Raw genomic sequence first — 15,255 nt, 5'->3', positions numbered from 1 at the left:
TGCAGCCGAGCAGCCAAAGCAGCATCTTCTTCGACCTGACAGGCTCTGGCGCCATTGCCTGCACCATGCAGAGACATGTTCTGTACAGCAGCCGCATTACGTCCATTCACTGGCAGACCGAAACCATCATTCGCTCGTTTCTCGATGAGTGGTGGTGGAGGTGGCTTCGGTTTCTGCCACACCGCACCCCGTATCCTGCTTGGGCTGGAGTCGATGTTGCGCTGAGTCTGGGTAAAGAAGAGGCTCGGGAGCTGTCCGCCTTGCTTCGGCACGTGAATCTTATACTTGGATTTCTTGATGGCATTTTCGTCCCCTCCAAGCTCGCCAGGAAAGTAGTAAGATGCATCAACCTCCGGCTCGCCATCCTCGATATCTGACGCCTGCGGAGGAGCTGCGGTGGGCCCAGACTGAGAGATTACTGACAGCCAATTGACTCCCAGATAGTCGGACTCCGATATCTCAGGCGCTTGAGAGCTTGCTCCATCGAGCTGGGAAGGATCCCGCCTTATTCTTCGTTTCTTCGTCGGTCGAGGAGATTCCTCGAACGGGCCGTCACCTTGAGAAGCTTCAACCTGCGTCGCAACTGCGATGAATGCCGTATCATCATCACCTATACCAAAGTCGTCGCTATGAGTCATCGCATCATCATCGGCATCATCACCAGAACCATCGTCAAACCATCGTACTTCGACTTCGATCTTTCGATTGGAGTGATTGGAAGTGGAAGAAAGACGCGTGCTTTACGCGTTCGAGCTATTCCCAAATAAGCAGAGTGCGGGGTAGACCTAAGTTGAGTTCTTGCGTTCACTCGCTCATCGGCGTCAGCGAACGCATTGCCAACTGGCCACGAGGCAGCGACTGGGGAGGTCTTCGGGCTTGTTCATACAGTCCACCTACAGCGCTTAAAAACAGGCTGTTCGCCGACGTTTGTCTGCTCCGGATCGAGATAGCAGTAGAGTCGGCCCGCCACAGAGCGCACTCTCGATCCTCCTTATATCCGGCATGCCCGTACGCCTTGTGTGGCCTCGACCTCAGTTGATGGATGTCAGAGGGGAACGTTGTGCGGAGATGTGGTAGGCTTTCCATCTGCAGGTGTGTTCCATCCCCCCCGTATTCTGCACTTCCCTACCATCAAGGTCACTGTCTCGCGCTCTACCCTTCATCATGCCTAACCAACCCACCGGCGATCCCAAACAACACGACGTCTCGACGTTCACAGACAGCATCTCCGGGTCATGTCTCTGTGGCAGCATAACAGTAACCCTCAATGAGAAGGGTCTTTTTGACAAGCCGCGTGGGCACCTATGCCATTGCGCCAATTGTCGCAAGGTGGCAGGCTCATACGTCGCCAGCAACATGTTAATGGATGAGGATAAAGTCAAGATCGATGACCGTGATGGCACATTGAAGACATATGAGGATAAGCATACACTGAGCGGCAACCCAGTGTACCGGAGCTTCTGCGGTGTGGATGGAAAGTAGGTATTGACGGCCACGCGAGTCGCGTGCATTCGTGGCAAGGCCAGCCGCTAACATGGAGTCGCATCCAGCCCCGTCCAGTCCAAGACAGCCTTGTACCCGGGCAAAGTCGTGATCAAGATGGGCATGTTCCCTCGCATCCCACAACCCGAGGCCGAAGGCTTTGGTTCTCACAAACACCCGTGGCAAGGGCAGCACGATGGCGTACCATCGTACAAGATCAAGTGGGCAGGACCAGAGAAAGAATTGATGTCCGAAGGTACTCTGTAGCGGTTAATGACATTACCAATTCTAGCCAGGAAAGTCTTCCACGTACAAAGGGACTGACGTGAAAGGCTCTCGTTTCTCAGCTCGATGCTACTCAAAAGGAAGCAGACGCCGGGTATGCAATTACAAGTCAAACACCCACGCAATGCTGGCTACGATGACCAAACCGCCGAGGCTAAAGCCGAGGCACCGCACCAGGCTGAGGCCTTCTCTCGGCAGGACTGAGATGCACCTCGTTGTCGAAGATACTCCTCTTGTCCCTCCTTCGGATCTTGCCGTGCTGTCCGTTCAGGTAATTGGTTGCGTACGTCCGGCACGTGAAGCTACTGGTGGATGTCGGCGGGAACAGGTATACCGTCGTCGTCACCGTCGGCTCGGTAAAGGTCACGTACCCGCCAGAGCCGTTATTTGCGGTAACCGTGATATACTGCGGCGGCAGTGTAACCGTTACGCCGTAAGCCGTGCTGACCTTCACGGAGACTGATATGCTGACTGTCGTCACGGTGACGGTCGTTACCAGACGGTTGAGCGAAGGGTTGAAGTAAGTCTTTGTCAACGACATGGTTGACGGGCTCAAAGTGGCTACCGTGGTCGAGCAGCCGACCACCTCCGTGATAGTGGAGCCGCCTGACACGTACATAGCGCCTCCCTGGACAACCGTCGAACCGTCTCGGACGGTGGTGCTCGTTGTTCCGCCGACGCAGTACGTTGTCAACATAGGCGCGTGTGACATGCTACCGACATCGGGGCCGTTTCCGGGTAAAGAGTTGTTTCCCGGTCCGGTGTATGGTGTCGTAAGCGCAGCCGAGTCGACACCCACTTGGTAGATGCCGTTCGAACCTGCTTTGAGCTCGCAGTTGTTCACTGTGGTATTGGTGAAGAAGCTGATACCCTGGCAAGGGCTGGCTTCGTAGAACGACAAGAGGTTGTACATGTCGCACGCAGACACGCAGTCTGCCATGCTGGTCTGGTTTTGGACGTCAATGGTCTCGTCGGTGAAGTAAGTGTTGCATTCCACGTAATAGTTTCTGCCCATCGGAGATAGGTACAGTTCGCCTTCACTGCAGGGACACGTCGGTAGGGCAGTCTGGAAGGTCGCAACGGTAGTGGTTCCCGAGATCGTTATGGTCTGCGTGCCTCCACCGGAACCGCCGTTGCCTGAGCCTTCGCTGGGTTTAGGGTCACATATTCCATTACTGCTCGTTGGACTTGCTGGCCCGCCGCTTCGTGTTGGAAATCTGTAGCCCGAAGCCGGACACGTCAGGGGCACGCCGCAGCTCGTGACTGTCTGCGTAGTGACGACCGTCATGGTGCTTACTGCAGGCGCCCTACAAGTACTCAGGTAAGCATAGCCCGGGGGAGCTGCGATCGGGTAGCCCTGTCCGCCGTCTCCGCCAAGGGAGATCTGCCCGGCGCCGGATCCTCCTCCGCCGACCCCGCCCTCGCCGGAGAGACCGCCGGTCGGTGTTACGGACACTCCGCCAAATGGGGGCGTGGTGGTGGATTCGCTGCCATTGTTTATCACTACTGTAGGGGTAAGCGCACAGGTGAAGCACAGCGAAACCGAGGCGTTCATGGGTGGCAGGCTAGCGCTTGGTGAGGTTGGCAGAGCGTAAGTAATGCCGTTCGACCCACTGGTGTAGCGTCCATTGGGCGGCATGGTCGAAGTGACCGTGACTTTTGGTGGAATCTGCATTATTGTTGCCCCAGCCGGAAGCGCTAGGCAGTGTCAGTGGACGTCAAGCAGAAGGTTTGGTCACCACTTACAGGTTGTCATTGTTGGTGTGTGAGAGACAGATGATGTAGATGGATTACCAGGCGCTCCGTTGCTCGGTATGAGATATGGACCGATCGGGATTCCGCCGTTACTTGAGGAGTGGGCGTAGGTAGTGTTGATGGCCGACAGAATTACTAGGTTGGTGCTTTGGGAGCCGGCAAAGGATGACTTCAATTGGCAGTTGTTCATAGAAGTGTCGTATTCTATGCCAACGCAGCCGCTAATCGTGTCGCAGATGGCGATACAAGAAGGTATGTCTTCGCCTCCAAATGCGTCGCCTATGTTGCCACTGTAGTAATCAATATAACAGCCAATGGTGTAGGAGACTTCATTCATATCAACATATGTTGAGCCAGATGATCTGGGACAGCCCAAAGCGTTGGGTGATGGAAGACTTGTTGCCGGGTATACTTGGGTCGCGGCTATGCCGCCAGGTACTTGAGCCGTTCCATTTACAGCGCTGAACATAGTGCACGCCGTGCCGATGTAATTGAAAGCTACACAGCCGGTGGTCGTGTCGCATAGGTTCGAGCAGCCTTGGTAGTTGCTCTCTTGCGTTTGGCGCTTCTGGATAGTCGATGACGGTGACGGTTTGAGCACAGTTCCTTCGTTGACCACACCACATTGATACGCATACACTGCGCCATTTGGATTCGTACAGGTCGTTTGTTGATTCGCGGTCGCGCATATCGAGGTCTGACTAGCCGGGCAGGCTGGGTAAGTCGTCCTGGCAGCTGGCGGCGGCACAGTATTGACCATGGTCACAGAAGCTGGGCGTGTCGCAGCTGCAGCAACGACCGGTCCCCCTGTCGATGCAACAGTAACGGGCACAGTAGTGGTACCATTGACGGTACTCAGCAGCGAGCAGGAACCGTCCAGGAAGTTGACGGCAATGCATTCTTTTGTCGTGTCGCAAAGGACGAGGCAGGAATCAACGTCCGGCTCCGCAGCGCGGCCTACTATCCGTCCAGTGTACTGAACATCATTTCGCACACTGTACGTGTTGTCGTAGGTATCATGGCACGGAGTGGCAGAGCCAGAAGGTGCACCGCTGACTGCACATGCGGACAATGAAGAAGTAGCGGTACTGGTCGCCGTAACGGCCTGATTGCCATTACCACCACCCGAGCCAGCATTCACCGCGCCCCCACCCGGACCAGTGTAGTACTCCAGTATGATGGCACCGACAGTTTGCTCGCTATAGCTGGTCGTGAAGTCTTCGGTGCGGAAGTTCTTGAAGAAGCAGAATCCGCCCTGGTCGAGCACTGGTTCGTAGAATGTGAAGGCTGTACACTCATCCGATGGCCACGCATCACAAAGTTCGAAGCAGTCGTTGAAGGTTTCCTTCAAATCGTTCGTCTGGTTAAAGCTGCCGCCTGTCGTATCGTATCCACAGTGCAATACATAAGAGATACCGTTCGGGTCCGTCACCGTCTGCTGGTCATTCTGCGGACACATATAGGGAAATGCGGCAGGTGTCAACATCACGGAAGAGCTGTTAGCTGTCGGGGGCGCTAGGACGAGGCTCGAAGGAGGTGTCGAACCCAGTGCGGCTGGTTCACCTGCGGACGTGGTCGCAGCCAATACCACGTTATTCGTGGAAGTGCTAACTTGAGATGTCAGAGTCCCAGCCCCAATTACAGGTACGGATGTCGAAGGTGTCAGTGTGGACACTATTGCCACAGAAGACGCGACAGGCGCACTGCCAAATTTGATGGCAGCGTATACGCCAGGATCAGATACTAGACTTCCTAAGCCGCCTTTAAGGTAGCATTGCCCGGCTCCGTTTCCTCCAACGTAAGCAAGGCCTGTGCAATTAGTCCAGGTATCACAGGTCTCAATGCACTGCTCGAAGCTGTTCGTAGCGAAGCCGCCAGGCTGTAGAGTGGTCGCTCCGCCTTGATAATCGTTAGAGCAGCCAACTTGGTATTTGCCGGTAATCGAATCTGTGTAGGTCATGGCATGAAACGCTGGACAGATGGGTGCAGGTGTTGACACTGCAACTAGCCTGGTCGTGATTGACGAAAGCGGACCACTGTACGCAGATGATCCGAGGCTTGACGTTGAACCACCCATGGCGTTGTTGATGGTGCCTGGGGACGACTTGGGTGTCGCTGTGGGCGCACTTGTCGAATACGTTGACGTAGTGCGAATGGTAGGGTTCATCTGATAAACTCTTATCGAATTGATCTGCCAGTAAGCGTCCGTAAAGTTCTGGGGGTTGAGGCCGACAAAGTCAACACATGAGGCCCACACATTATCACCTCTGGTCGCGTTGAGTGGGCAGTTTGGCCACTGACCATAGGCCTCTCCAGCCCAAGTTCCGCAAAAATCAGTATTGATAATGATGCTCATGTTGTTGAAATGCGCATCGATGTTGCAGCTATATCCGCCACCACTGCCCATGTTCGCACTAGGCTTGCCGAATGCGGTCACGTCAGGTGCGCCGTTACTGATGCTTGCAGGTATACTTCCCCTTGGGAAGAACCATGTCTTTATATATGCAGATGTCCACTCTGTGGCATACACACCGCCACCGTTCTTGTTGAAAGGGTCACCGTAGTTGTTCGGTATCAGACTTCCATTGATAGTCGTACCACAGCCTCCTGTCGCGGAGCCTGTGCTGCAATCCCAACTTTCGTACGTTGCCGTTTGACCAGCGCCGTTGACTGTACAACCTGGGCTTGTATGCAGAGTAATGTCGTTGGAGATGCTTGTATGAATGCCTTCAATGATGTCAATTTCTCCGTTGTTAGGCCAGTTGGGGCCGAGTAACCAGTAAGCTGGCCATGTCCCGCATCCCCATGGCATGTGGGCAAGGTCGATGATGAAGAGGCCGTGGGTATAGGTGTTGTCGCTGATCAGACGGACAGCTGGTCTTCCGGGCCCTCCGTTTGGGTATACATTTGTACTATCAACACTTATCACAGCAGTGCCGTCCGGCGTCGTAATCAGGCCATTCTGTTCGGCGACATTCGCGTTGACGTATCTGCAGCTTATCAATATTTTGATCGAATGCCGCCCGGTCGTCAACACTTACTGTACGAAGCCTTGAGTGGGGTCGTCAGACTAGGTTCAATCAGCGCATCTTCTCCAAAGCGATGGTTCGGACCGCTTACACTGTAGAAGTTGAACTTTTGAAAGAAATTTCCCGGCTCGTAGTCGTCTACTAGCTGGTATTTCGCGGCGCCCGGTGCTCCACCACCAGCGAGGAACGAGGCTCCTGGTATACTTTGCGCATGGACAGATGACAAAAAGAGCAATGCAGCATATATGGCGTCTCTCGAAAGAAATGGCAACGACCACATCTTTACTGTGCAGCAAGGAACACACTGTCTCAGAAGTCTACCTCTTCAAAAAGTGATGGAGATCCGCATAGCGATGCAGGTAGAATAGACGCGTTGTTGATAGACCTACCTTACATTCCACGGTAAGGTCCGGCCACGCGGCCGCAATATCCAGGTCGATTCAGCGATATAATACACCATCTGGTGTCTGTCGCATGGAGGGCCATGCTGAGCAGCGCATGCATCCTTCAATCCGGACAGGACGGGAAGAGCCTTTTTGACACCTGCCAATGACCGAGTGGATCAGAAATGGGGGAGCCGGATCATCATACCTTCGCAGCTTCAAGTCAATCGGACACCTAGGCAAAACAGGGGAGCTTGCTTCCACAATCGCGTCCACAATGACATTTGCAATAGTGACTTGTTGCAACACAGTAAAGGCAGTTGACTTAGACCTTGAAGCGTGCTTCATCAGCTGTTGAGAGACGAGGTCTTGATCCGTGCAGAGACGTCACATCGCGTAAGTCGCAGCATTTTGTATCGAGTTGATGATGCCCGGTATTAGTCTACTGATGAGCAGCGCGTGTCATCGTCTACTTAGGTGCGTATGGACGTGCTGCAATGTGACAAGGAAGAGGAAGTGAGGTAAAAGGGTGTTTATATATTCGCGCCTTCGCGGCCGCCTGCTAGCAGCGGCCTTTTCCAGCCAATTAGCGAGGACCATTCATACCATGTGGCCAAACCACCGCCGTGCAACAATTTGGCCACATGGTATGGATAGGCTTCCGTCCCAATTAGCCTTTGGAGTCAGTGCGCGCCTTCAAGGTCCACTCTGCCGATCCAGCATCGTGGCTTCCCATATTCGTCGCTTTGGCAAACAGTCCAGTGCACACAATGGCTTCCCGAAATGTCGTGTTGACCTTCGCATCGGCCGAGGGTCAACTGCTTCGTCGGCAATGGCAGGGGAGCGGGCAATGCCTGCGGTGCTTCCATGCCTCGCTCCGCAAACGCGCCGACGATGGCGGCTCAGGGCAGCACAACAAGCGAGACAGTGATAGCAACGATCAAGGCACGCCGTACAATCGTAAGTCAACTACTCAGACTGAATCATAATCGATCATTAACGGTGCCTGCAGAACCACAACGAGGTCCAAGCCGCCATCAGCGTGCCGCCCAGATATCGCAAGAAGTCCGCATGCTGAATCGGGACACTACTTCGATCGGGCCATCAAAACCGCCAAATGACAGTGCAGACTTCGCCGTTGGACCACAAGGTACCGGCGAGCTTGCAACACCGGGCCCAATGGGACAGAACATGTCGCCTCAGCGAGAAGGCCCGCTCGCTCAAGGCGTGGGCCGTATACCCGGCGTTCGCAGGGATGAAGGTATGGGCGCGGAGACGGAGCAAATCAGAGGCATCAGGACGCCTGAAGCGGGCGTTGAAGACCCTGCTCAAGGTGGGGAGGCGGTCCTGCAGCATAAGTCTGCGCAGCCAACAACCCGCGCGGCTGCAAAGGAAGCAGACAATATTTCTGCTCAGCCAGCATATGAGACTCCATCAGAGACCCTGATGGCTGGATCGAACTCGCGACTCTCTCCACCGGGCCAGCGCTTCCAGCCTGATCCTCTTGACAGGACTCAACTACTGGAGAATGGCAGCAAAACATCGACCATAGCCTCGAACAACTTCTTGGGAGTTGTTGCTGACCACTTTCATCAAGCCACGGCGCTCGGTCTTGACTCTGCGCACGGCGAGATCAACAGCTTAGCTCTCAAGCTACTCGCTCGCCAGATGGTTCGCTTTTCCTCGAAGGAAGAGAAGGACGCCGCCCTCGCTGCTGCGCGCAAGCTTCGCGAAACTGACAATAACAGAGCGAACCTCATGTTTCGCTTAAACAAGGTCAAAAGCCGCAGCAATGACCGGGCCAACCAGCGTACACCCTTGAACTCTGCCGACCGGCTGAACAAGAACAACAACGTTCCAAATGAGCCTAAGAAGATCCTTAAAGTTGAGAATCTCAGCTTTGGCATCAATAAGGAAGTGATCACGGAGGCCTTCAGTAAACACGGCTTCGTACAAAGGGTTCAGATCAAAAACGGCCGTGAGAAGGAACACAGCTATGCCTTCCTCGAGATGTCGTCCGCCGACGATGCCAAATCAGCATTGGACCGGCTTCAAGGTGCCGAGATCAGTGGTCGCATCGCCAAGCTCGATTTCGCGGATACAAACTCACCACATTGGCCGTCGACGCACTTTGCACCTCTGCCTGTGAATGTGAGGTCTGCTCTTGTCGACAAGATGGTCAAGGGACGCTATGACGAAGACGGTCTGCTTCGAGGCAAATCGAAGCACAAGCAGGCGATCCTCAATGATATCGCAAAAATTGGACTGAAGAACGCAACATATTCAGGTGGAGACTTGGAACGAGTTCTGAAGAAAGTGAGAAGCTTGTTGCCAGTCACAGCGTCAAGCGGCGCACAGACGCGTGGTGCTGGTGTGCAGCAAAGGACGCAAAAGCGAACTGCAAATTAGGATCCGAGAGTTAGCCACGGTCTTCGATGATTCGATGCTCTTGCGAACAACGATCAGGCCGTCGCGTCGGATCAGCCGTGGCCTACTCGATCGATCATTTCACCCCACCAGAAGTCAACAATCTCCCTGCATTCCTGCTTACCGATCAGATCTCGCAACTGTGCCAGCCTGTCACCTGAGCGTGTATCCGAAAGCTGCGTTGCAGAGCTAACTTCGGCCGTCTGTGAAGACAGCTCTTGGCTAGGGGCGGCACGAGCAAACAGCGAGCTAGATTCTGGTGCGGGTGTGGCGCTTGTGCATGCCACAGCCAGATCGCGAAAGTCTCGGAAGAGGTCAGACAGCACGTAAGCAGTCTGTTGCGGCATAGGCGGGTTGGATGTGCACAGTTGCAGGAGGCCGAACGGCGTGGCTCGCTTGGTGACAGGCTTGAAACGCGTTCGGCTAAGCTGGGCGACGTAATTCTGCACAAGTCCTGATAGGTCGTCAAGCTTGGACAGTGGCAGGATTGGGATGTATGGGATGTCCATCCGGTTTGCGAGTACGGCTTGGAGTTTCGCGTATGCGATGATGCCGCTCGGCTGCCCATCAGCCGATCCGACTCTGCCATCCATGACTGCTTTGGCGGAGGTGAAAGTGGTCGCAGGAGGTGGCGACAGTAAGAAGACAATGGCAAGATCTTGACCGCCGGTCAGGGCAGCAAAGTGCTGGATGCGGTGTAGCGTCTCTCCGATGCTAGCTTCAGCTGTGGCTGTGCTGGAGAGAAGCAGTAGACGTAGCTGCCGTGCGACCATATTGTCCCCATTTCTGAGCTCCACCCCTGCTATCAGCGGTACCGCAATGTCGTGGGTTTCAAGGTCGCGCTCTATACAGCTGTTAGCATCCTCTCGTTGTCAGCAATAAAGTCGATAAGTACCACGAAGTGTCAAAGGCCTGGAGAGCAGCTGCGGTACTGCCGAGCTGAAAGAGCCTCGTCGTCGCAGACTCGTGCAGAACATCGTGACGGCACGAATGAGTTGCCGCGTGTGTCGGTGCGGGTGGGAAGGGTGAGGTTGTTAGTGAAGTTGCGCCTTCCGAGTCTACTGCACTAGCGTGCCTTCCCTCGGTTTGAACACGGCACTCATGCAGTGTTACCTTAGTTTATAAGCAATGTTGCATCCAGTTTCCTTGTCAGCAGTAGAAATGGTGTAGTTGCAGTCCTACCCACTGGGCGGAAAGTACACTACAGTCAGGGCCATAAGTAAGTCTGATAACCAAGGCAAACGAGGCGTAAATATATTCTTTAAGGAGTCAATCTCCATCGAATCGCCGATGAATCTCCTTGGCGTTCCCGATTGAAGCGAAATGGATTTTTTTGGCTTGTTGGTTGGTCTAGTTTCTTCTAAGCGGTCCAGCCCAGACAAGTTGATGAGTGGACCGCTTTTGTCGTTGACGGCTTGTCAATGGGTCTGTGAAAATGCTCTACAGTAATCATACATACCACCAGCGCCTTCGCTATGCCATTAAGCACGAGTGGGGTATATCGTACAGTCAACACAGAGAGGAGACTCTTGCTCACATCATCGCTCTTTTTTCGCCGCGCTTACCGAGTCAACACGCTCAACTGCGGCCTCCGGTGTGGAAGTCGCAGATCGTGCTCTCTCTGATGCACCTGACGCATTGTCGTGTTTCCATGAGCCAGCTGCCTTGGATCGTTGAGCTGCGGACTCAGGTGGCTTGACAGCCTTGTCTGGTTGCTGAACAGGCACATTGCCAGCGATTGCTACCGTGCCAGCTGTGCTGTCAGACACATCATCACTCTGTTTGGGGTCTGTCCGCGTCCACCAGCCCGCCGGATTCCACCAACTACTCGTCGTGTCGGGCTTTACCTTTTCTCTGATCTCAGCCAGCTCCGGCTCATATCTGCTCCGCAACCGCTCAACCTCCGACTCCAGTGCCGCAAGTCTCTCCGCTACGTCGTCACGCCTTTTACTCTCCTTCTTCCCACTCCGCCAGCTCTCTACCAGAATCAAGCCAGCTGCTACGCCAAACACGAACATCTCGGAGAAGAAGTTGGCCCCCAGCTCAATGGCTCGCGCATCGCTCAATGGCCGAATGGTGATTCTAGGCGTCTTGTCTTCCTTCTTCTTGCCGTCTTTCCGCTCCTTCTCCGACCGCGCTTGCTGCTCCTCATACTCCTTCTGCTCAGCTTCCGTCCTCACTGTCGGCGTCTCAGCCTTCCTCTTCCGCTCTTCCGCAGCCTTCTGCTCCCGCTCGTGCATGCGCTGTTGAGCTTCCGGATCGTGTAGTATGCCCAGTCGCATTCGCATGTCGAGCCAATGCACCCGCTGAGCCTGCTTGATCGCGAACTTTCGGAAGCCTTCATGTTCTTTTGCTTGGCGCTTTATGTAGTTCTACAAAACTGTCCTTCAGCGTACATCTTATCGACGACAAGGCACCCTTACATACTCCAATCGGCTTCGCTGCAGTCCTGACCGCGAGCGAGAGTAATTTGAACACCACTCCCGAAGACATGCTTCTTTGCGGTCACAGGCGGCAAGGGTACCCTGACCCGTAGAACGTGCTTTCAGGACATCTCAAGCAATGATCCTGACATCGACATACGCAGGAAGCAACCCTCCTACACCAGGCTGTTTCAATTCCTTCTCACGTCCGTGGGTCGTGGTGAGTTGTTGCAAGGAACCGAAGTTTGCCCGAAATATCGCCCGAAATAGGAAGTTGCGGGGAAAGCTTCGCAGTCGAAGCTCGAATGATGTTGTCTTGTTCCTGATTGCGTATCATTGAAGCTCTGACTAAGTTGAGCAAGTCTTGGTCCCCTCGCATCTCAACCCTACCGATCCTCCAAACAGATTCAGGGAGTCAACATGGCTGCAGCAAGCGCCCCTCGAATGCTTCGGCAGGCAGCTATCACCGCCTCGAAGAGTCTCACTCGACAGCTTCCCGCTCTACGATCGCCACTACAACGTCTTGCAGTGGCACCTGCAAGCGCGAGCGTTGTTCTTCCGCGATACTTTACGATCTCCGCACCCAGACGAGCGGGATTGATGCCGGATACACACGACCCGCAACCGCCCAGCACAACGGAGCCTCACCACGACGCGAAGCAACCCACTGAAGTCAGCGAGGAGGAGTACCATGAGCATGCGGACCGCTTCATGGACAGCCTGCACGACAGGGCGGAAGAGCTTCAAGAAGAACGGCAAGATGTCGAGGTGGAGTATGCGGTAGGTTCAAAATCATAAACTCTATCTCCATTGTGCCTCGTCTAATCACGCATCACGCAGGCCGGCGTCCTCTCATTGTCCTTCCCGCCGAGCGGCACCTATGTTGTCAACAAGCAACCAGCCAACAAGCAGATTTGGCTGTCGTCGCCAACGTCAGGGCCGAAGCGATTTGATTGGGTTGTCGCTGGTGAGAGCATGCACCAGAAAGAGGGCGCTGGGACCGGCGACTGGGTGTACCTCAGAGATGGCACCAGTCTGACGGATCTTTTGAGGCGAGAGGTTGGTATCAGTGTTGATGTTGCGGGTGAGGATCCAGGCAAGGCGAAGCCAAGTGTTGACCCGGCGGAATAAGCTGCTTTAATGAGACACGGACCTGAGGCGGGATTGCCGGTTGGCGCGCCATCGCAGGCCGTAGGATGGGAGTGCTCAAACATAGCGGATCACGCGAGCGAGCACATGTATGAAACAGCCACACAGTCATCCATTCTGTCTCGGTTGCGGCCGCATTGGACTCCACGGATCGCGGCTTTCGTGAAATGTGTGTGGGCAGCCCGGCAGGCTCTTATCCCTCCACTACTACATTAGCCATTTTCCAGAAGCCATAGCACCCCTCAAAGCGTCGTCATGCGGCAGATTGCGCCGCATATGTGCAGACATGCGCATTTGGTGTTCGCCTGCGCACATAGCCGGTTCACAACAAGCCTCGGAACGTTCGCTGTCGCTGACGGACCAGATCTCATGACCGATGCAGTTTCAATCGTTGCATGTAGCACCTAGCCTCTTCGCAGCCTCATCACAGAACGATCAACGTTCCACTTTCGGCCATATCCTTCACGCCGCTGCTGCCACAGCTTGCTGCTGCCCCTGCGGCATGCTGCTCGCCTGCCGTTGTTCCTGCTCCGGCTGCGGCAGATCCTTCAGCTCGTATATGACTCTGATTTGTAAGCTGCAGCTGGGACACACTGCGATGTCCGTCTCTTCGTCGCGCAAGTCGTCCAGCGAAATTTCGAAGCGGTCGCCACATGGACAGGGATAGTGGTAGACCTGCAGCGTAGAATCGTAGGTCATGTCCTCAATTTCGATCTCGTCGTAGATATTGTCATCCGCCATGGTGTTCTGCAACTCGTCGACCTGGGGAGTAAGATGCGAACAACTCAGTAAAATACTTCGAGGACGGTGCTATGTGGCGTGGGGTGTGTGCGCCACGGGTTGATGTCAGCACGACTGCGTACACTTTCATTCTCCGCGAACAGGTATTGAGATGATGATTTCCATGCTCGCAAAATGGCCGCTTCGATCCGTCAACTGACAGACAGTCTTCGCTTGTTAGCTAGTCCAAGCTAACAACGGAGGGAGTGTTTACTATAATTATGGGTTGCTTCCCTTAGAGGGACTGTTGGAGCACTTGACCATTGACGTGCCTGGCTCATTGCTGCTTGACCTTAATCGTCTCAGCACCGACCTTCTTTGCCTCCTCATTCAGCGCGTGCACCTCGGCGTCCACGTACGGGATACCCTCTGCTTTCCTCCTCTCCTCCGTGAGCTGCTCAATCTCGCCTGGGAAGAAGATGCGATCCACACCAGCCATCTTCTCACAGCCCACACACCGCTGATATAGGTAGTCCATCCGCTGCTTGAAATCGTCAAGGCTCATGAACAGATCCGGCTTGATTGCCACCAGAAAGTGACCGACATCCGCTGGTTTGCTCGGATCGTATGGATTCGTTACATGCCCCGCAAATGCCGAGCCTGACAGCACGCCGGAGAAAACATCCATCATGACGCTCAAAGCGCTGCCCTTCGGTCCGCCCATGGGCAACATTACGCCTTCCAGCGCAGCAGCAGGATCTTGCGTCTGCCTTCCTTCAGCGTCCAGCGCCCAGTCTTTGGGAATCTTCTCCCCTCTCCGCTTGGCCTTGTAGATCTTGCCTCGAGCGGCGACGGAAGGCGCCATGTCCAATATGAACGGTTTCTCCTTGCCGGCTGGTGCACCGCAAGCGATTGGCGAAACACCCATCAGTTTCTCTTTGCCGCCCCAGACCGGTAACGCTGGAGAGGAGTTTGTGAAGACCAGACTCATCATGCCTTCGTCAATGGCTTGCTGCACGACCCAGGCGGACATTCCGAAGTGATTGCTGTGCTTGACGGACACCATGCCGATGCCGTAAGTCTTTGCCATCTCGCACGCTTTGGCCATGCCCATGTGCGCGGCAATAAAGCCGAAAGCGTTATGAGCGTCTACCTGCGCTACTACTGGGGTGATCTCATGAAGTGTAGGCTGAGCTTTCGGATCAAGAACACCCTGCCTTATGCGTGCCATGTAAGATGGGATTCGGTTGACGCCATGGGTGTCGACACCGCGTAAGTCAGCCCCTACCAAGCATCTGGCCACGATCCTTGCATTCTCCGGTGGTACTCCGTTGCCCTTCAGTACGCCTTCAACGTAGGTCTGAGCATCCTCTGCGGATACGTAGAGCTTTTTTGATTCGGCTTCTTCTGCCATAGTAGACAAGGAAACGAAATGCACTGTAGTAAGTGAAAAAGGTTGGGAGAGATTGTGGACGAGTCGGAACAGTCTGAAGCACAAGTGACGCTGGTAAAGGGGGCAGATGCAATGCTGATACTTCGACTCAACTCAGGCCTTCTACGGCGCCGGAAATGACATTGACTCATCAAAGATGCTGTGACAGA

General features: G+C 54.5%; 9 protein-coding genes across 9 annotated transcripts; 3 read left to right on the top strand and 6 right to left on the bottom strand.

Moving 5' to 3' along the window:
- The first annotated feature begins 834 nt into the window (after positions 1–834).
- Positions 835–1,875, top strand: BAUCODRAFT_35068 (uncharacterized protein). The gene is made up of 2 exons (XM_007679211.1): positions 835–1,478; positions 1,551–1,875. The coding sequence occupies exons 1-2, from the start codon at positions 1,165–1,167 to the stop codon at positions 1,747–1,749; spliced, it is 513 nt and encodes a 170-aa protein (XP_007677401.1). The 5' UTR covers positions 835–1,164; the 3' UTR covers positions 1,750–1,875.
- Positions 1,876–5,686: 3,811 nt separating this feature from the next.
- BAUCODRAFT_72767 (glycoside hydrolase family 16 protein) lies at positions 5,687–6,831 on the bottom strand (the record flags this gene model as incomplete). Its single annotated transcript, XM_007679401.1, has 3 exons — positions 5,687–6,512; positions 6,564–6,592; positions 6,643–6,831. Coding segments are annotated over 3 exons (1,044 nt in total), but the record flags the coding sequence as incomplete, so codon positions are not given.
- An 80-nt stretch (positions 6,832–6,911) lies between these two features.
- Positions 6,912–7,431, bottom strand: BAUCODRAFT_525370 (uncharacterized protein). The gene has a single exon (XM_007679519.1). The coding sequence runs from the start codon at positions 7,280–7,282 to the stop codon at positions 6,992–6,994; it is 291 nt and encodes a 96-aa protein (XP_007677709.1). The 5' UTR covers positions 7,283–7,431; the 3' UTR covers positions 6,912–6,991.
- A 273-nt stretch (positions 7,432–7,704) lies between these two features.
- Positions 7,705–9,343, top strand: BAUCODRAFT_149103 (uncharacterized protein; the record flags this gene model as incomplete). Its single annotated transcript, XM_007679518.1, has 2 exons — positions 7,705–7,894; positions 7,947–9,343. 2 exons carry the CDS (start codon positions 7,705–7,707, stop codon positions 9,341–9,343), a joined length of 1,587 nt encoding a protein of 528 aa, XP_007677708.1.
- Positions 9,344–9,378: 35 nt separating this feature from the next.
- Positions 9,379–10,618, bottom strand: BAUCODRAFT_525199 (uncharacterized protein). The gene has a single exon (XM_007679517.1). It carries the CDS (start codon positions 10,132–10,134, stop codon positions 9,415–9,417), a length of 720 nt encoding a protein of 239 aa, XP_007677707.1. The 5' UTR covers positions 10,135–10,618; the 3' UTR covers positions 9,379–9,414.
- Positions 10,619–10,783: 165 nt separating this feature from the next.
- BAUCODRAFT_35065 (uncharacterized protein) lies at positions 10,784–12,001 on the bottom strand. Its single transcript, XM_007679210.1, has 2 exons — positions 11,789–12,001; positions 10,784–11,733 (listed from the first exon to the last, which is right to left on the bottom strand). Exons 1-2 carry the CDS (start codon positions 11,852–11,854, stop codon positions 10,900–10,902), a joined length of 900 nt encoding a protein of 299 aa, XP_007677400.1. The 5' UTR covers positions 11,855–12,001; the 3' UTR covers positions 10,784–10,899.
- Positions 12,002–12,372: 371 nt separating this feature from the next.
- On the top strand, positions 12,373–12,879 carry BAUCODRAFT_47876 (uncharacterized protein; the record flags this gene model as incomplete). Its single annotated transcript, XM_007679317.1, has 2 exons — positions 12,373–12,564; positions 12,625–12,879. Coding segments are annotated over 2 exons (447 nt in total), but the record flags the coding sequence as incomplete, so codon positions are not given.
- Positions 12,880–13,401: 522 nt separating this feature from the next.
- BAUCODRAFT_48269 (uncharacterized protein) lies at positions 13,402–13,674 on the bottom strand (the record flags this gene model as incomplete). Its single annotated transcript, XM_007679319.1, has 1 exon — positions 13,402–13,674. A coding segment is annotated over one exon (273 nt), but the record flags the coding sequence as incomplete, so codon positions are not given.
- A 179-nt stretch (positions 13,675–13,853) lies between these two features.
- BAUCODRAFT_35063 (uncharacterized protein) lies at positions 13,854–15,213 on the bottom strand. The gene has a single exon (XM_007679209.1). It carries the CDS (start codon positions 15,065–15,067, stop codon positions 13,991–13,993), a length of 1,077 nt encoding a protein of 358 aa, XP_007677399.1. The 5' UTR covers positions 15,068–15,213; the 3' UTR covers positions 13,854–13,990.
- Positions 15,214–15,255: the final 42 nt, after the last annotated feature.

Source organism: Baudoinia panamericana (genome assembly GCF_000338955.1).
Source record: "Baudoinia panamericana UAMH 10762 unplaced genomic scaffold BAUCOscaffold_8, whole genome shotgun sequence".
NCBI lineage: Eukaryota > Fungi > Ascomycota > Dothideomycetes > Mycosphaerellales > Teratosphaeriaceae > Baudoinia > Baudoinia panamericana.
The sequence above is the reverse complement of the archived record's forward strand: the minus strand, read 5'-3'. Positions and strand labels throughout refer to the sequence as shown.

What these genes read in the sequence shown, in the direction of transcription:
- BAUCODRAFT_35065 (XM_007679210.1), bottom strand. Translation starts at nt 11,854, where the DNA reads ATGTCTTCGGGAGTGGTGTTCAAATTACTCTCGCTCGCGGTCAGGACT. An exon ending in CTGCAGCGAAGCCGATTGGA is followed by an intron (nt 11,734 to 11,788) that starts GTATGTAAGGGT and finishes ACAGTTTTGTAG; the next exon opens with AACTACATAAAGCGCCAAGC.
- BAUCODRAFT_35063 (XM_007679209.1), bottom strand. Translation starts at nt 15,067, where the DNA reads ATGGCAGAAGAAGCCGAATCAAAAAAGCTCTACGTATCCGCAGAGGAT.
- BAUCODRAFT_525199 (XM_007679517.1), bottom strand. Translation starts at nt 10,134, where the DNA reads ATGGTCGCACGGCAGCTACGTCTACTGCTTCTCTCCAGCACAGCCACA.
- BAUCODRAFT_525370 (XM_007679519.1), bottom strand. Translation starts at nt 7,282, where the DNA reads ATGAAGCACGCTTCAAGGTCTAAGTCAACTGCCTTTACTGTGTTGCAA.
- BAUCODRAFT_35068 (XM_007679211.1), top strand. Translation starts at nt 1,165, where the DNA reads ATGCCTAACCAACCCACCGGCGATCCCAAACAACACGACGTCTCGACG. An exon ending in TTCTGCGGTGTGGATGGAAA is followed by an intron (nt 1,479 to 1,550) that starts GTAGGTATTGAC and finishes AGTCGCATCCAG; the next exon opens with CCCCGTCCAGTCCAAGACAG.